Genomic DNA, 19,448 nt, shown 5'->3' on the forward strand with positions numbered 1-19,448 from the left:
TCTCTGTGGTTCTCCCGCTCTGTTGGCGTGGTCTCTGTGGTTCTCCCGCTGTGTTGGCGTGGTCTCTGTGGTTCTCCCGCTCTGTTGGCGTGGTCCCTGTGGTTCTCCTGCTGTGTTGGCGTGGTCTCTGTGGTTCTCCTGCTCTGTTGGCGTGGTCTCTGTGGTTCTGCTCTGTTGGTGTGGTCTTTGTGGTTCTCCTGTTTTGTCATTGGCGTGGTCTCTGTGGTTCTTCTGTTTTGTCATTGGCGTGGTCTCTGGTTCTACTCTGTTGTTGGTGTGACCTCTGGTTCTCCTGCTGTGTTGTTGGCATGGTCTCTGTGTGACAGAAAACCATGTCTCTCAGGAACTGTTGGTTCTGGGTGGAAACTTCTAGAGCCCCACACATGGCCACTCTCAAAAGTGGGTATACTGCTGAGCTTGCTCCATCTGTACCCAGGTGGTTCTGTGTTAGGTAGGGTTTCTAGTAATAAATCACCATGACCAAATGCAACTTGGGAAGGAAAGTGTTATAGGCTCACACATCCCTAAGTCATAATCTACCAAGGGAGGCTGAGGCAGGAGTCTGGAGGCAGGAGCCTGGAGGCAGGAACTGAAGCAGGAGTCATGTAGGAATACTGCTTACTGGCTTGCTCTAGGTGGCTCACTCAGTCTGCTTTCATATACAACTCTGGATAACCTGCCCAGGGTTGTCACCGCCCACAATGCGCTGGGCCCTCCCACATCAATCATTGATCAAGGAAACACCCCACAGACTTGTCTACAGGTCAATTTGATGGGGACATTTTCTCAATTGAGGTTCCTTCTCCCCAGATGACCCTAGCCTGTGTCAGGATGACAAAATGTGCCTAGAGTTGCCTAGGTTCCTCAGCACCCTGCAGGACTAGGTTAGGGGACTTTCTGCCACCATCTATACTACTTCTGTAAATGTGACCAAATGCCCGGTGAGACGTGGCTTAGGGAAGGGAAGATTTGTCTTGGTTCACAGTTTAGTGGGTACAGTCCATCGGGGTGGAGCAGCTGTGACAGCTGGTCACAGCGCATCCAGTCAGAAAGCAGAGAGCAGACTGGAAGTAGTTCTGAACTAGGAAACCTTAGGGCCCACCCCCAATGACCTACTTCCTCTAACCAGGTTCCATACCCTAAAAGCAGCAGTGCTCAGACCCAGGGGCTGCCTCACACTCAAGCCCTGGCAGCCATCCTGTGGGGGTGATGCAGGCTTGTTTCTGGTCAGAGGTCATAGTTTAGGGTCTTCTATTTCCCTGGGCAGAGCCTGGAGAGGCAGTGAGGGGTGGAGAGTACTCCCCCTGAGCATGTATGTAGGCTGTTCTTGCTTGTAGACCTCAGCCATGGTCCTGTGTCAGGACCTTTAAGCTTGTGGCACCTGCCTCTCCTGAGATGCTCTGCCCCACCTGCTCCGCCCCACCTGCTCCAGTGAGTCCTCGAGAGACTGTGCTGACTCCTTTGTCTGTGCTTGACTGATCCTGTGCCTTGTTCCCAGCTGGGGTTTCTAGGTATCCATTCTGCCTACCTCCTTGAGGCCCTTTGAGCTCTTATACACAGGCTGGGGCCTTTGAGCTACTGCTAGCTCTTCTCAGCTCTGGAGCCGTCAGCCCACCACCAAGACACTAACTGGCAGAGGTCAGGTCGGATGCCGTCCTGGGTAGGGCTGGTCTGTCCCAGCTGTAGGCTCACTCCGAGGAGGGGTGCAGGCAGCTGTCTATGGGCGGCTTCTGTTGCAAGGACGCAGGTCCTTCTCATGACCTCATCACCTCCCAAAGTCCACCCTCCTGATGCTGTCACTTCACTTTTAGATGTTAGTGTATGAGCTTGTGTGTGTGTGTGGGAGGGGATCACAGATGTTCAGGCTGGGCCCTAGTGATTCCCTGAGCTGTGCCTGCAGCACCCACAGAGAGCCTCTTGGGAATTACCCGACTTGATATCAAGGGACAGTATCCCAGGCCTGTCCCTAGACTGAGGGGTCAGCATGTAGTGGTATTTGTGTGTATATATGTAGGTGTGTGGTGTAGGAGGAGAGAGAAAGAGAAAAAAAGGATGGAGAATTTTATTTATTGTTTATGTGTATGTAGTGTGATATGTGTGTGTGGCATGTGTAGGTTGTATGTATGTGTGTAGGGTATGAGTTTGGGTATGTATGTGAGTGTGATGTGTGTATATGTATGTTCCTTGGCTATAGACGGGCTCCTCCATCCTGAGACATGGTGGCTGGGCCTGACAGGCCTGTGGCACTTCGAGAAGGTGGAATATCATACTCTGTGTGCTGGGTGCTTAGTTCCTGAGAGAAGTCCTGGAGGTGTGGGGTTGGGATCAAGGAAAGTGGGGCTCTTGGCTTGAGGTGTGGGTGTGGGTGCTGACGGCTAGCTTTGCCTTGGAGAGGGTGGGGATGTGAGCATTTGCACACCTTAGTTGAGCCCAGAATCACCCTGTCATGTAAGGCTCAGAGAGGGTAAGTGGCACACACTGGCACACAGTGTGAAGGGGATGAATGGTATTTGTGTGTCTGTCTGCCTTCAGGGTGATGCTGAGTGCTTAGGGGATTATCCTGCTTCCTTCCCACAAGGCCTTGTTCTTATCCTTGGCTCAGGGGAGGCCCTGAGCAGCTCTGGGAGGCCCACTTCCCAGACTGAGCTCTCTTCTTGGCACAGACACTGCCCAGGCTACCCGCCCTGTTCTGGAAGACTGGGGGTGGGTTCTCCTGCTGTACTGAGCCAGACATGCAGAAGATCCGCCCCTGCCTCCAGTTGTGTTTGACAATGCACCCTTTGTCCCTTGGTCCAATCTCCTCCAGGCTCCCAGCATAGTTCCTTCACCTGTGATGTCATGGGAGGCCCTTACAGCCAGGTCCCAGGCGGATGGGCGGTGTGGGGCCTGGCAGGGTAGGAAGGGTCGCACGACTGGGCTACCCCTGAATCTTTCAAAGTTTCAAGGTTAGGGTGTGTGTGTGTGTGTGTGTGTGTGTGTGTGTTTGTCTGTGTCTGTCTGTCTGTCTGTCTGTCTGTCTGTCTGTGTGAGTGTCTGTGCTTCTGTGTACAAATCCCAGCCGGGTCCTTTGCTTTGAGTTTTTCTCTCTCCCCAAGCACCTCCAGCCTCTTGGCCTGTGAGTGGATGAGTCATTGAGCTGGCCTCTCCCAAGAGCCTGGGGCATGAGACTCTGGCTTCTTGCCAGCCTGAGGGGCCACTGGGCCATGACCATGCCCCTAGGTGTCGCTGCATGTACCTTCATGCTCCCTGGGGACTCTCTAGGGCCTAGCTGTGGGCTTGAGGAAGTTTGCTTAGGAGAGAGCCTCAGAAGAGATTGTGATGCAGCGGAGCAAACAGGACCCCAAGGATCTGCTCATGTGTGGGCACCCCAAATCCGTGACAGCATTTAGAAGACAGATCTTTGCAGGGTGACTCCAGATAGGATCACCCTGGATGTCTTGGGTGGCCCCATCCCTGATCAGTGCCATTATAAGCAAGGGGGAGTCTCAGGAAGGAGGCAGGATTAGGGTACCATGGCTACCACAGTAAGGACACCTAGACCACTTAGGGTGGAGGAGACTTATCTGTGCTTGTGACCTCCACAGTGTTGTCAGAGTGGGATCTCTGACCAGGTGGTTAGATGGCTGGGTAGGATGCCAGCAGAGCTACAGAGATGGCAGAGGCAGTTACTATTGGTCTGTCACCATGGTGAGCACTTAGACCCTGGGGTGGAAGTAGTGTTGCCCTATGGAAAGAGTCTCATCCTTCACTGTGAGACATGGAGCTGTCCCAGGCACACAGTTAGAGAACAAAAGCAGAGAGGCCCAAGGAAAAGAATACCTGTAGGTTGTCTTGCCTGTCCCACCAGGGGCAGGATCTTCCTGGAACTCATAGGTGGACTATATTGGTCTTGAATGCACAGAGACCGCCAACCTCTGCCTCCTAGTGCTGGGATTAAAGATGTGTGTCACCGTGCCCTGCTGACCCCTTTTTAAATTCTAGGAAGCTAAACTCTTGGGTATGGTAGGGGCAAGTGTGTGACTCACTATCCAGGGTCCTTTTGGCCTGTCTGGCTTCTTATCGGCTCTGGGCTCCTCAGCTAATGATCAGGTATGCCTTCAGAGGCCGCCATGTTCCTGTGGAACCTTCATGGAGGCTTGCTTCAGTTACTGCCAGGCGGTGGAGTTCATGTGCTGCCAAGGACTGACCCAGATTCTCAAGCACCATCTACAAGGGCCTGTGTCCCCGTCAGAGCCACCAATAGCGGGGAGAGGAGTCGGGCACGCCTGCTTTGGCTCTAGGAGGCGAGGCTGGCTGGGATCCTACTCAGATGCTTGCTCATTTGACCACTTCCTTCTCACTCCATTCTGCATGGAAGAGGGATCTGGAGGCTGGAGATCTGAGCCCATGGAGCTTTAGAGGTTGGTGTCTGGATATCATGGGTCTCCCATGGCAATGGGTGGACTCTCTATACTAAACAGCTTCCTCCTGTGTTTAGTACAGAAGTTTCAAGTAACTAAACAGAGCTTCAGGCACAGTTGAGTCCAGGTGCTTGATGTTATTTCTTTGGAACTGCACTCATCAGCCCTGTGCAGGAGAGCTTGGAGCCCGGTGACGGTGACAGTGAGGGGACACCCACCTGTGAAGGCTGGGGGCAGGAGGCTCAGAAGTTCAAGGTCATCTTCAGGCACATAGTGAGTTCGAGGCCTGCTTCTTGCCTGGGGATAATTAATTGTAGGGTGCTGTGGGGAGGCTGCCAGTGAGACAAGGGGTGGTGTGTTCCAAGGAGGCCGGAGTCACCACCTCTGGCAGTGTCCACGGGGTCCAGTGTACACCCCTAACTGGCCTGACGTTGATTACTAGTGTGTTTCTTTACAGTAAATGAGGCTCGGAGGAAGGCTCGCTGTCACCAGGGCTCCTAGCCTGGCATGGTGTTCCCCCTGTTGTAGGTACTGCTCCCGTGCAGGGTGCTGTTCTGGTTGTCTGAAGACACAGGCCCGTCTGGCTTGGGCCTCTCTGGGCCTCCGTTGTGTCTGGGTGGCAGGCTGGTGTACTGGTTATTCAGAGACCATACTGGCATATGTCCCCAAGTTGAGCTAACTTTCTGGCTTTGCCTAGAGTATTTGGGCCAGCATGCTCTCCTAGCCCAGCCCCTCATCTGTGTTGCCCATAATCTCTCTTGGTTTGTGTGCTCTGGGGCCTGGGGACTCTTCTTTAGTCTCTCTAGGCCCTCTTCCCAGGTGAGCTGGTCCTGTCCACTCTGGGGTTCCCAGTGGGCTTAAGACCTGGAACTGCTTCTGGGGACTATTGTTATCTGGGTGCTGCCTTTGGCTCCTGGCCACAGGGCCTCCAGACCCTCCGTGGTTGCCCAGCCTCAGATCTACCGTTGATCATTGCTGAGTTGTTGGGGCCATCACTGGTGACTGTATGTGCTCCGTCTGTGCTGATACAAAGTGGGTGTCCCCTTGGCTGAGTGTCCAGGGGCTACAGGTCTCTCCCCTGGCTGACAGGGAGGGTTGGGTAGGTAGTTCTGTGGTCAGCCCCGGGCTGACTGGGGGAGGGAACTGAATTGCAGGAGTCCTACCACTGGGCAGCTAGTAGCCAGCTGGAACATTGGTCCTCATCCACGTGTGGCCGTCTGCTGTTCCCTTCAGGAAACAATGATCTCTCCTGGATTCCTCCAGAAGTGTCCTGAGGAGAAGGGAAGAACAGACAGATTATACAGTGGCTATACAGCTGTGGCTGGGCAGCCAAATATGCGGGTAGGTGAACAGGTGGGCATGTGGGGCTCTGGCTTACGTTAAAGTCAGAGGTTCTGAAAGGCTCCTCCCAGCCTAGGTCTTTCTGATGTCCCTTTGGCCCCCTACATGGCAAGCTGAGCTGATGGGTTGCAGCCCAGCAAGTGGTGAGACACTGTTGGACAGGCCCAGCCAACGTCAGGTTTTGTTGAGTAAGGTGAGTTGGAGAGGGGTGTTTGTGTTCATTGTGCTCGGCGTGGAGTCTCTGGGGCATACAGGGCTTTCCATCAAGGGGCCTCCTGGAGGAGGTGTGTGTGTGTGTGTGTGTGTGTGTGTGTGTGTGTGTGTGTGTGTGTATTTGCGCCTGCACGGTGGCAATTACCTCAGTGTTTTGAATTGCATGGTTGTGAAGTGTTGAACGCTTTTTTAGTGCTGTGCCTTTGATCTCCGGAGCTCTCACCCTGTGAAATTCTGTCCTGAAACCCCTCCCCCATGCTCCTCAACTCCTCGCTTCCGCATTCTAGTTGGCACTGTTTATCTCTGGCCACCTGCTTCTGTGTCCCCTTTGGAGTCTCTTGTGCAGAAGGACCTGGGTCTCAGGCTGTGTCCCTGCTGAGAGACAGGCCTATGTCTCAAGTGGTTCTGTCTAGTGACCTGCTTCCCTGGCAGTCACTGTACCAAAACTTAGAGTAGGCAGACTGTTAGAGCCCCTCAGCTAGTGTCACTACCCAGCCCCCACCCCACCCTGCCACATCTATACACTAGCCCATTGTCTGATTCTTCTCTGTGGGCGAAGTGGCCACCGCCATGGCCAAATGGAGGAGAGGGCCGATAGCAACCCGAGGCTAGCCAGAGTGGCTGGGGACCTGGAGTGGGGCCTGAGAACTGCATGCCTGAGAATTACCGGGTATGGTTTAGCTGCCCTCAGTGGTGGGCTGGGGAGATGCTCCAGTCAGTGGAGTGCGTGTCTTGCCAATTCCATCGCTAGAGCCCATGGAGAAAAGCCAGGCATGATAGATAGCATGTACTTGTAATCACAGCATTGGGGAGGTGAAGCAGGCTGATGGGCCTAGCTCCTCGGGGAACTCCAGGTCCCAAGGAGGGATGACACCCAAGCTTGGCCTCTGGTCTCTGCATGCGTGCACATGCACAGTAATCAAACTAAGTGCAAGGGAAGCCCTGAGGAAGAAGTGGCTCTGTCTGCCTTGGCAGGAGCCCTTGGCTAGCCACAGCCCAGGGACACCCATGTGGCTAAGCTGGGGCCAGAATCTGTGGCTTGCTTAACTAGATTTCTTCAGTGCCTAAGTGGCCAAGGCCGGAGGGTGTTGTGTGATCCTGAGCAGAGGAGAGCTGCTCCCTGTACCTTGGTTTCCCCATCTGTTGAATGGTTCAGGTGTGCTTGGTGACAGGCTCACAGCCTTCACCACATTCATACACATGAGTAGGACCATGATGGGGACTAGCTGTCGCAGTGTAGGAAGTGGGCCCTGTGAGGCCACACGGAAGCTGGGGGATTTGGAGGCTTTCCCCCGACAGTGGACAGTGCGTTTCTAGAGGTAAAGATGGGCCTGTACCTCTTCATAGATAGCTTGTCCGCGAGGCCTCCCAGCTAAGCACAGAGAAATCTTTACCCAGTTCAAGGTTGCACAGCAGCATAAAGGGTGGAGTTGGTGTCAGAACCTGGTCTGGCCATTGGGACAGTAGTTTATGTGGTTCTGTCGAAAGGGGAACTGTCTAGGATTGGGCAGCTTTTCTTGGCATCATTTCTACTTAGTGACCAAGAGACTGTGCTTTGGCCTTCCTTCTCCATTGCTTTGGCTATGCGCTTGATCCCGGCTGGGGCTGGAGTTGGGGAGGAAGAGTCCTGTGTGGCCGGAGGATGATGTGGGGCATGGGGTCAGAGCCTTTAAAGTTGCACCAATGCCTAGGTTTGATCAGGAGCCTCAGAAACCCCCATAGAAGGCATCGCTGGAAGTCACTCTTCTCATGTGGCAGTGTGGTGTGCCTGGTGGCCTCTGGCTCCCACAGAAACATTGGAGCATGGAGGCAGATCTGACAGGTGGATGGCCGTTGTGGTTCCTGTCCACAAGGCTCTTGGCATCTGTGGAAACTGGGCTATACCATGTCCTCCTGGGGTCCTTTGCCAAGAGAACCTGTCACCTACCCAAAGACTCTGGCTCCTATGGTGGATGTGAGCCCTGGCCTCTGCCTGCCACACACATTCCAATTCTGGGGAGCCCCTGTCACCACCTGTCCTGTGTAAGTTTGGTGTCATTGTGTTTTGTCTGTTAGCAGGAAGCAGCAGGCTGGTGCCACACACAGCGCGTCCTATGAGCCTCTCTCTGCTGTCCTGCTGTTCCGCATTATTCCATCTCCATGTCTGAGCCAGGCCACTGACAGGCTGTGTCCCCAAGTGCCACATACCTGCCTGCAGTCCTACAAGGAGGTTGCTGCCTTGGGGTGGGAACAAAGGTGGGCCGTTACAAAACTGGAGCTGGCCCACCTCTGCTGGGCACAGTCCTTTGCTGAGCACCGGTTATGCCAGCCAGCCGGCACCGTGAGGAGAAAGAAGTGGGCAAGGGATGTGGGCATACATGTCACCTAAGGTGGGTGCTGCCCGGGGTTGGCCTTGGAGGATGTCTCTGCCATAGGCTGTGACTGTAGTGGCGCACACCCCCGGTTCAGCCAGTCCCTGCCCTTGTAGGGTGACATTGTTTGTTCTACAGAAGCTGCTCTGTTGAGATTGCCTTACTGAGAGCCTGTTGCCCTCCAAGCTCCTCCCTTGGCACTGCCTAGACAGGTTCCTCCTTGGCAGGCTGTGCCGCCAGGAACCTGCTGTCCTCGGGCTGCAGCCACTCCGCCATGAGGTGTGTGAAGATGTCCCTTCCCTGTTGCAAGCTTGTAAGGCTTCTGTCTGCCTCCTGCCCGATGCTGTGCCATCTGCTCACTTCCCTTGCCTGTCGCTGCCGCCCCATCACACAGTCTGTCTCTAGCTTGGACGTTTATAGTGGCTTGACAGCTGTGTTACCCATGACAAAACACTGACGCTGTGCTGTCCCTCAGCCCTGTCGGGGGCTCCCCATTGCTCCTGGAACAGAATCTCTCTGTAGGGCCTTGAGTGACCTCCCTCTATCTAATTCAGTGACCTTCTCAGATACACAACTTCTAGTCTCCCCTCTGGGCTCCTGCTGTGGTGATGCTGCGCCCCACCTGGACACTCTGCTTCCTTCCTCTCAGGACTGTTCCAAAGCCTGTTTGGAACCCGTTTGGGACCTGGGTACCCACCCTTTTCCTTTCTGACCTGCGCTGTGCCTCTGTGGACATTTGTGTGACTTGGTCACACACTGTATTTAGTTTTATGTGTCTGGCTCTTTACTGAGTGTTAACACCCTGCAGTCGTCTGGTGTGCTCTATGTCAGTATTTCCGGTCTATTTATTTTATTTTAATTTTATTTTTTGGCTAAATAGCGCTTGCACCGAATGGGCAGGCCATGCTGGTGAGCGTTTCTGTCTTGTGATTGTTGAGAATGGGTTCGTTCTAAACATGCATGTGTCAGTCTGACTCTGTCAGTTCTTCGAGTGCCTGGAAGTGGGGTTGCAGATCCTCAGTAATTCTGTATTTCAGGATTTGAGAACCTGCCAAATTGTCTTCCTAATTTGTGTTTGTTTTCCAATCTGGCTACAAAGGAGGCTGATAGTAAAAGAGGTGAAGTGTGGGTCAGATAAACTCATGGGATGGGGTCCCTACTGTCTCTGGCTTTGGGGCTGCCCTTTATGTTGGGACATTGGAAAGGGGTTGGCCGGATGACCCTTGATGATGCAGCTCCTGTGTTCTCAGTGGATGCCCTATGAATTTTGGGGTGGAAGCCAGCCAAGCCAGGCTGAGGCATGAGGTTCCCCAGAGGTGGCCTAGAGAGGCATTCTCTCAGCCTCTAGAGTCTGTGGGCTCCGTGCCTATATTTCCACAGGCAAAGAAAATAGACATTCTACCTCCCAGCCTTCCTGCGTATCCCCAAATCAAATAGTGGTTTTGAGGCCTTTCACGGTGTCTGTGTGACACAGGACGGAGGTCAGCCTCAGGGTGGGGTTGCACTGGTGGTACCGCCAGCTCCGAAACCAGGCAGGAGGTGTGGTGTAGACTTGTTTGCGCCTTCCCCTCCCAAGGCAGCATCTTGCCTAAGGCACAGTACAGCTGCCACGTTGGCTCTTCTCTTCTTCAGTGTTGTGTGACATGTCTCATTTTGGTGGTAGGTAGTCTGTGTAAGCCGGAGTTCTTGATAGCAGGTGACAGAGTCAGCCAGGGCGTCTGAGTAAAGCAATTCCTGCTCGGGGAGCTCAGGGATGACGTTCCATTGGGTCCTCAGGTGCCAGTCACTGCCTCCCTCCCTAACAGTCTGATTGTCATGTCTGGGTCACATGACCTTTCTAGGAGTCAGGGTTTGAATGTGAAGTTCACACTGGTAGGTTGGGTCTGACCTACATAGTTGGTATGTAGTCAGGACCTCCAGACTGGAGGCTTGTGGCTTTTGGACCTGCCATCTTCACCTTCCCTGCTTCGTTTCTCTACATGAGACCTTTCACTGGCTGACGTTGGCCATCTGCTGCTTGGAGGGCAGTTATGAGGAAGGGTCAGGATGAAATTATAGGGAACTGGTCAGTCTCTTTGTCCTTGACCCCTTGTCCAGGCCCCGGCCTTGCTCTGGGGTGCAGTGTGAAAAGGAAGGGAGTTTTGCCTGAGGGACAGGTAGGGAAGGGAAGGACCGTGGGGAGGGGCTCAGTCTTCCCACATTCTTGGCTCTTGCAGCCTCCAGGTTCCCATCCTTGAGACCACTGGGATATTCTCAGAGCTTTTCCTCTATTAGCCTTGGAGACTCTGGCCTGGAAGGTGGCATTTATGCATCCTGGACCTGTTTGGTGCCCTCCTGTCCCGGACGCCTGTGTCTGGTCCCGGATGTCCCTGCTGTGACCCTCAGCATCCAGTTCCCTGACTCCTAGTGGCACCAGGTCAACCACATGTATGTTCTGTCCGTATTACACAGCAGTCTCTGGCTGAGGTCGACAGGGCAGACAGGCTTTGCCTGGGTCACCCTGTGACCCATGGTAGGTCATTGGTGTGTACTGCGCTGCTAGCACACGATCCAGGGACAGGCCCAGCAGCTGTGAGCTGGGGTTGCCAGGGGCTTTTGGAGAACTTTGCCCTGGAGACTTGGAAAGTCCCAGCTGTGGAGTGAGCTGGCTGACGGAGGTGGGTGTGGGAGCCATCGGATGGCTGTGGGTATGTTGTCCACAATGGAGGTCCCCAAGTCTGCTAGTCGAGGCCCTCGCTAGTGGGGATATGGCTTGTGAAAGGAAGGTAGGCAAGGCATTGTGGCTTTGGGCTGTCAGTGGGGAGAGGCTCAGGCAGGAGAAAGGACTAGGCCTCTGTGGCTGTGGACCAGCTGCCTCAGGCTCAACTTGTTTTCTCTTTTCTCCACAGGCACCTGTGACCAGGTCGCCTGCCATCAGATGACCGAGACCAGTCCTTAGTCCTAGCTGTGGTCAAGAGTGTATTGAGCTTCAGAGGCTACCTGGACCCCACCACCATGTCAGGATCGACACAGCCTGTGGCACAGACATGGCGGGCTGCTGAACCCCGCTATCCGCCCCATGGCATCTCCTACCCGGTGCAGATAGCCCGGTCCCACACGGTAAGGGGCACGTCTGCCCAGTACCACTTCTGCTGCTCTCACGCATCTTCTGAAACCAGGCTGCTGCGCCCATGTTGCTTTGGTCACAGTAGGGACACTGGTGACAGCCAGGGGTAGTGATGCAGGCCTGTAATCTCAGCATTGTGGAAGTGGAGGCAGGAGGATTGTGACTTTGAGACCAGTCTGGGTTACATTAGCAAGTCCTTATTCTAGTGTGGGATGGTCTAGGCTGGGGCTAGACTGAGTGGACGCTTTGTTGTATCTTGATTGACAGTGGAGTTGGCAGGCGCAGTGGGGCACCTGTGATATACACCACTTTCCCAGTCAGACTCGTTTCTGCTTGGTTTGGGACTGAGGTGGTTTTGAGGAGGGAGACTGAGGTCACACCCCCTTCTTCCTAACCCTCAAGGTCTTGGTGCTTATTTGACTGTAAGGCTGAGGCCAGTGTCTGCCCCTGCCAGGGTCCTGTCCCCCCCCTCTTACTGAAGAGCATGCAGGGGGCTGGGCTTTCGAGTCTTCTCTGTGGGCCTTTATTATATGCCTGTTGCATACCGTGCTCCTGGCTGTTGGCTGAAGGGGTGTGAACTGTATAAGCTCCTGTTGGTTGGGAGTTGCCTTGTGTGTGTGTGTGTATGTGTCTCTAGGCTCATGTCTGTCCCTCCTGGATGGTGTGGTCCCTTTCTGTGACAGAGCTGTATCTGTGTGGGAGATATCTCTAATTGTGAGTCAAGTATGCTTTCCCTTGAGCCCCCAGGGCCTGGCCTCAAGGTGCCATGCACAGTGGCTCCCCAAGAACTGAGGGCCTAGGTGTAGAGCAGCGTGGTGAAGGGTGTCTGCCATGTAGTACACAGACGGCTTTCTCGGAGCGTCAGGGCCTTGGGGGTGGGGAAGGCAAGCTCTTGCCATCACCCAGGGGCAGCCTCGCAGTGTTGGGATCCCGCACTCCTTGGCCCCAGCTTCTATGCCACCATTAGTTACCATCTGCTGTTTGAGGTACTGCCTCACAGCCATCACCAGTGGTCAGCTGGGAACCCAGACTTTCCATTTAATGTTAGGGGCTCTCAGTTCTGTCACCTGTAAAGTAGGGTGACGAGAGCACCCACAAGAATGCCTGTGCATGCCCTCATGTGGCTGTCTACTGCCACCGTAACTTGATACTGTTCAAGCCATTTCCTGGAGAGGCCCTGCCTGGGGCTCCCCCTGCCCTCCAGGCTGATGCCTGGGGCTTCCTTCTTGTCCTCCTCCATTCATGTTGCTCATCTACTTTCTCCGTGCATGCCCAGTCTCAGGGTGTCTTCTAGCTGCTCTAGCCCTTTCCCTCCCAGCTGCCTTCCTGCTCTTTGCCCCATTTGTGACCTTTCCCCAGCATTTAGGGTCACTAGTTGACCCTAGGCACCTTCTGATCTCCTGCTGGGCCATTGGTGACGCAGGATGCCACCAGCAGGACCTAGTGGTTACTAACCCCGCTGGGGTGAGTGTGGCCTGATGGGATAGCTACAGGTTGGAACATGTCTATCCCCGGGTAGGGCCCACGTGCTCCTTTCCAGGGGACATGCTTGTTCTTTGGCCTCTAGCCCTTGCTGGGCCATCAGCAGAACTCTGCTGATCCCTGGGGACCATGAGGGTCTCTTCTAGTGGGTATCCAGGCTTCTTAGTTTCTCTCTGCTGGCTTGACAAAGGCTGGGGTCGGTGATCTGGAGTCCCTGGTCTCTTTGTAGCTTTCCCATGCCCCTCCCCTGACCTACGTTCCTTTCCCCCTTCTCCATTAGTCCAACCTTCCTGCAACCCCTTCTTTCAGCCTCCCCACCTCATCTCCCAAGTCTTCCCCAAGGCCCTTCCTCAAGTCAGCCGCCTCTCCACTCCCCACCCCAACCCATTCCTCCCCTCTCTGTGCCCAAAGGCTGGTAGAGCACAGCCATGAGAAACTGTGTTGTGCTTAACACTTACGTCTTGGGAAAGAGAGGCCAAAGAACAGGAGAAATGGAGGCGCAGCAAGGCTGATGCCCCAAAGGAGAAAACAACATTCTAAGGAGCCTTGTGTTCAGCCCTGGTGCGATGACCAGCTCAGTCTGTGGCTCCTTGGGCCTGGGAACATAATGTTTGGGTCTGGGCCATTTATACACACACTAGTAGCCCTTTCTTCCTGGAGGCTCTGCCCTCTCACTTCAGACATGTGAGGTGCTTTATAAAATGCTGGGGTTCTCTCTGAGATGACATCATGCTTGGGACGTGAGCTGGACTCTGTGTGATGCTACTGTAGGAACCCCAACTGTAGATCCCCCCCCCCCCCCGAGCATCAGAGAGTCAGTCCCCTCCTGTCATCCAGGGGTAACATGCTTCCTGTAAGCCTCAGGCTTTGCTGCCCAGATCCCACAGTCTGTTACCCCCACCCCTGGCTCCATGCTGCTGGCGTTGGGGTGCAAGAGCCACGTACCTGCAGGTCAGTGCTTGACAAGGTGTGTGCCAGGGACGTCTGATGAAGTTGGCTGTCCCTAGTCTTGGCCTTGGGCCTCGCTGGCTGACTCTGCTTTGGGATGGACCTGCGGGTTGTTGTCCAGTTGGTCACAAACTCTGCTGTGCCACATAGGGCATGATGGAACTGGATGCTGGCTTGGGCTGATGTCCTGGGTGTGTGGGCACACCAAGGGGTCCTGTACCACCTGCACATGTCACAGCTCTGACTTAGGATCCTCCTCTATTTAGTCCTTCATTAACTCCCTTGCTCACTCGTTAACTTCTCATTCATTCATTTGTTCAACAATGCTGGTTAGGTTTGTCACCTGCCAGCTTCAAAGCCCTGGGGACAAAGCTGTGAAGGCAAAGAAACCCTCTTGCCTTGGGGAGCTGACGTTCTCTTAGGGAATAGTGAGTGAAGATGAGGTGAGGGGGGCATATTTAAATGGGGAGCCAGATATTGACAATGGAGTTAAATGTCCAAGAGGAGGGACAGGCTAGGCTCCTCCTGGACAAGCAGTGCTCCAGGCCGAGTGAGAGCCCCGAGGTGAGGCTCTGTAGGAATGAGCATTGTTTAGGAGTGACCTATGGATCTGGGGTTCACAGGAGTGGCCTCCCTCTGCTGGACTTGTTCTGGAGTACTGTGTGCTTCTTGGGGATCCCCACTTGTTCTGTTTGCTGTGGAAATATACAGGGACTGGGGTGACCCTTGTCTCCTGAATCAGGCCTGCTGTAATCACCTGTGGCTGTCCCATTTCTCTGCTCTGTGACCACCCACCATGTTCCCCCTCTGTGACTGCCTCGGGGGTCACTTTAGTCATTCCACTTGTTGCAGAGGGCTTGGTTCTGGTAACTTGAGACAGTCTTCCCCTCAGGGTCCTCTCTGGGACTTTGCTCTTGTCCTCCTTGTAGGTTCGTCTTGGTAGCCGTGTCCTTCCCATGGATTTGACCCCACAGTTCTCTGGGGTCTTTTGCAAAGTCCCCCCAGCTCCTTCCCTTGCAGTTTGGTCTCTGAGGTTGCTCACTCTTCCCGAACAGGAACCCAGCTGCTTCTGTACCCTTAGCACATTTGACTGGTGCCACTGATTAAGAACCTCTTTAAGACACACAGCCAGTGGCTGGATAGACACTCAGCAGTTGAGAGTCTGTGCAGCTCTTTCAGATGATCTGAGCTTGGTTTTAAGCATCCACGTCCAGCAGTTCACAACCATTTCTAACTCTAGCTCCAGGGAAAGCCAGTGTTCTTTCTGACTTGTGTGGACATTGCATTCAAGTGCATATACACATAGATATATACACAGGCACATAATTAAAGATAAAATCTAAAGCAAACAAAATAATAAGGACGAAAAAGGCTGGGGGGTGGGGTAAGGTGGCACAGGCTTTTGATTCCAGCACCTAGGAGGCATAGGCAGGTGGATCTCTGTGAGTTCAAGGCCAGCCTGGTCTACAAAAGCGAGTTCCAGGACAGCTAGGGCTAAACAGAAAAACCCTGTCTTGAGAGAGAGAAGAAAATATGATAAAATAAAATTAACTTATCTATAGTCCATGCTTTCTGTAGCTATCACCTAGTCAGACATCACTAATCAATTGCCATGCAATGTAACCAAGTGTCTAGGCAGCCCGCACAGATTGGAAGCCTGTCTTGTTTTTCCAATTAGATGTGCACAGTTGTCCGTCCCCCCCCCCCCCCCCGTCCTCCTCTCTCATTTTCCCATAGAGATGAAGTGATCTTGGCCCATGTGAAAAATGTAGGAAGGCTTTAGTTAGGGACTGTGGGATCCAGGTTAAGACTGAGGATGCTAGTGAGCCGCGGGAGCCCGACACTGAGTTCAGACGTCAAGGCTGGGGGAACTTGTCAACAGTGTTGACGACCCAGGCCTGGCCAGGCCAGTGAAATCCTGGCACTGCTCAAAGTGAGAGGGTACAGTTTCTCCCTCCCCGTACTGTGTGTGCCAGCTGTTCTTCCCCATGGTGGGCGGGGCTCTAGAACAGCTGCTTGACTGAGACCTGGGTTTATAGGCCACCATTCTAGCCCTGTCTGCACTGGCTAGCCCTCCCTTCTTTGGGGTGCCTGAGCCTGGCTCTCACAGGGATCCCCATCCACAAAGATACCTGGGGTCTCAAGGGGTACTTAATGCTAACCAGTCCCCCGCTAGGCAGTTCCCAGCCCTGTGTACGTAGGCAGGGCCTGGGATAAGTGACTCATTCTCTGTGGTTCTTTCTCTAAACCAGCAACTGAATGCTGCGGGCGGTGGTAAAGGTGGGGTTTGCAAGCTGTGGACTTGGAGGGGCCATGCTTAACTCCCCTCCCCCAGGCTTGAGTGCACCAGCTGGACAGTAGGGTAATACCGGCGCGCTACAAGTCCTGGTGCAGCCTTGTGGGGAGGTGTCGAGTCGAGCAGTATGTTTTCTCAGCCCTACAGCTGGACGGGACTCAGCATGGTGGGAACATCACTCTGGCAGTTGTGTCTAGAAAGATGTAGGCTGGGAATGCACCCGAGCCTCTTGGTGCAGGGCGGCAAGGAAGCTGCTGCTGCTCATGCACTTGCTTACCATTCTGTTTCTTCTGCAGGACGTGGGGCTGCTCGAGTACCAACACCACCCTCGTGACTACGCCTCTCACCTGTCACCTGGCTCCATCATCCAGCCACAGAGGAGGCGGCCCTCACTGCTGTCTGAGTTCCAGCCTGGGAGTGAAAGGTGAGGAGAAACCGTGGCTCCTTGTCTTGGTGTGGTGTCTCTCAGGTAGATGATGACTTTTTGTGGGTAATGCTGCCGGGGGTGGGGGTGGGGGTGGGGGTCCAGACCTTCCTGGTACCATGTGCTCCTGATGGCATTCTAGAGCCATCACAGGGCTGTGATCTCCCAGGAGCCGGGGCTGTGAACTTGCAGGAGGAGGAGGCAGCTATGACCCAGGGTTGAGGAGCTTGGTTAAGAGACAGGAAACTCGGAGCTCTCCACCTGCTGGCTAGACCAGGTGTAACAGCAGAGGTTCTGTGATCAGCTAGTGATGTCTGCGAAGGAATAGAGTTGGGTGTGTTGTTCTTTGCTCGATCCCCATAGTGCTTCTCAGGCCTGTGTCTTTTTGCATTCTTAGTACCTCAACTCAGGAGGGTCTGTGGGGACTTGAGGCTGTAATGAATGATTCAGGCTGGGCAGTTACCACAAGGCCTCATGAATTAGAATCATGTCCCCTCCTGCTAGGGAAGACAGAGTATTCTAACAAGTAACAAGGCTCCTCGTGAGAACCTGGCTAGGTGGCCACCTGGAGTCTTGATCTCGAGCCTCTATCTCCTGTGTGATGTGTGTCCCTGGCCTCTCACAGGTCTCAGGAGCTCCACCTGCGCCCCGAGTCTCGCACCTTCCTGCCTGAGCTGGGCAAACCTGACATAGAATTCACAGAGAGCAAGCGCCCACGCCTGGAGCTACTACCCGATACCCTGCTGCGTCCATCGCCCCTGCTGGCCACTGGGCAGCCCAGTGGGACTGAAGACCTTACCAAGGTACACCCCAGCCAGATTGATGGGCTATTCTGCTGCTGCCACTGCTCTTGTGGGCAAGAAAGGGTCTGGGGGTGGAGGCAGGGAAAGGCTGGGCAAAAGGAGTGAGGTCAGCTCTGGCATGAGTGTGAGTGGGACTGAGTGCTGGGGCTGCAGTCAGGCAAGGAGAGTAGGCATGGGTGATGGGAAGAATTGGGAAAGGTATCTCTAGCCGGCAGGAGTGTGCACAGACCCTGTGCCAAGACCCCCTTTATGACTGTTAGCACTGTCCGGAGTTACTGGGAAGTGGGAATGAGGGCCCGCGAAGCTGTGGAGCAGAGAACCAGGAACTGACTGGCCTGAAGTCAGCCTCGTGTCCACCGTAGCACATTATCTCTGCCCCATTGGTACTGGGCTGCATAAGTAACCTCATGTATGACACAGTGGCTTGGAACTCCTGTCTTTATATAATAGGCTGGACAGCCAGGACTGCCCCATGTTTGAACACTGGGGAAGGGGACTCTAGTGTTCCTGAACATGAGACAGGACGGAGCGGGGATGGTACCTGACATGTCAGGGCCTGGAGTTGAGGGCCTCTGGTGAACTGTAGGACTTCTTGGGTACTAGGTAGGCTAGAAGACGGGTCTACATCTGCAGCCACGTGGGCCTGAGGAGCCCCAGAGCAGAGTCAGGGTGGGCCCTGTCTCTGTGGAGATGGCTCATACTCTGTGAGATAGTGGTCTTCCTTCTCTTAGCCCCGTTCTGTCACTCACCCGGCTGTGCTGGGGGTGGAGCTTGGCACTGTCTGCTGTTCTATTAGGCCAGCACTCTACCCACGAAGCTCTCCCTTCAGCCCTGTTTACTTTTTCTGTTTGTTTTAGTTTTCCTAAATAGGGTCTTGCTAAATCAGGCTGGTCTAGAACTTACTGTGTAGCCCAGGCAGGCCTTGCATGTAGCTCCCATGACAGGCCTGTGACTCTGGGCCGGACTTGATCTAAGTCTTCTGTCTGTTTTCTTGTCCCCACGCTGTTGCTGTGCTGCCCCGGGCTTAGGGACTCTCTGAGCCTCTCTTCTCCTGTTAGTCAGGCCCTGTAGTAGATGACTCGGGCCAGCTGGATAGAGGGTTCAGCTGTGAGCCTTGCACACACCCCTAAAGGCTGGACCAGGTGACAGGGCCAAACTCCAGCCTCTGTAGCAGAGTAAAGGCACTGGCATGAGCTCTGGAATGTTCTTGGCCCATTCCCCCCAGCCCTGCTCTGCTTGGTTACTATGACCCCTTCTGGTGACTTAAGGCAGGTACCTGGGATTTTAGGGGGATGCACATGAGCTTCGCTTCATTGAGGTAGTTCTTATTCTCCATCCGAACTATCCCTGGAAGTTACAGACTGACGTCTGTCAGTTACAGACTGACGTCTGTCAGTTACAGACTGACACTCGCCTACCCCAGGCAGCTCTTTCTCTCTGCTGCTCCAGAACCCCCTTCTCCGCTTTCTTTTCTACCCACTCAGCCTGTTGCCAGCACCCATATCCTGCCACGCAGACGCCAGGTCTAGCCACTGTCTAGCCTGTGTTAGCCTCAGTTGCTCTGGGGCATCATCACTTACCTTAACTGGCAGTGGCCTGTCTCACCTGCCCCTGCTGCCTGCTTGTGCCCCCTCCACCACTGGGTCCTGTGAGGACAGCATGGAGCTGTCTGGGTCCCAGAGCTCCTTTCCCAGGCAGGAAAGTTCAGCTCTTTTTCAAATGGCCATGAGGTCTGGTGTGGCCGAGCCCTGACATCGTCTCTCCATGCCAGCCTCCTGCTCATCTTTGTGGTTTCTCAAACCTGACCCAGCCCCACCCCTAGACTCTGACACTGGCTGTTGTGTGCCTGGTTCCCCTGTGTTTCCCTCAGAGGCTTGCTGGACTGGTGGCAGTGGGTACCCAAAGCTATTTGGGAGCCCCTAATGGGATGTTGTGACGTCTCCTTGGCACAGAACTCTTCTGACCGTACTGAGTCTGGACAGGTGTGGCCACTGGGCTCTGTGCTGTGGTGACCTGCTCACTCCAACTTCTGTTCTCCTGCATCTCTTTTGCCCAAATTTTATTTATTTATTTATTTATTTATT

The 19,448-nt window shown here is 54.2% G+C and overlaps 1 protein-coding gene across 10 annotated transcripts in view; it reads left to right on the plus strand.

Moving 5' to 3' along the window:
- Ncor2 (nuclear receptor corepressor 2) overlaps positions 1-19,448 on the plus strand; it is a 149,498-nt gene that overhangs the window by 34,729 nt on the left and 95,321 nt on the right. For all 10 annotated transcript variants that reach the window (XM_013349886.2, XM_013349929.2, XM_013349937.2 and 7 more), the window contains exons 3-5: positions 11,194-11,404; positions 16,434-16,561; positions 17,187-17,364. In XM_013349886.2, coding sequence (XP_013205340.1) covers positions 11,300-11,404; positions 16,434-16,561; positions 17,187-17,364 — 411 coding nt within the window. In that variant the 5' untranslated portion in view covers positions 11,194-11,299. The remainder of the gene's footprint in view (positions 1-11,193; positions 11,405-16,433; positions 16,562-17,186; positions 17,365-19,448) is intronic.

This window comes from Microtus ochrogaster, chromosome 2, assembly GCF_000317375.1.
Source record: "Microtus ochrogaster isolate Prairie Vole_2 chromosome 2, MicOch1.0, whole genome shotgun sequence".
Classification (NCBI taxonomy): domain Eukaryota; kingdom Metazoa; phylum Chordata; class Mammalia; order Rodentia; family Cricetidae; genus Microtus; species Microtus ochrogaster.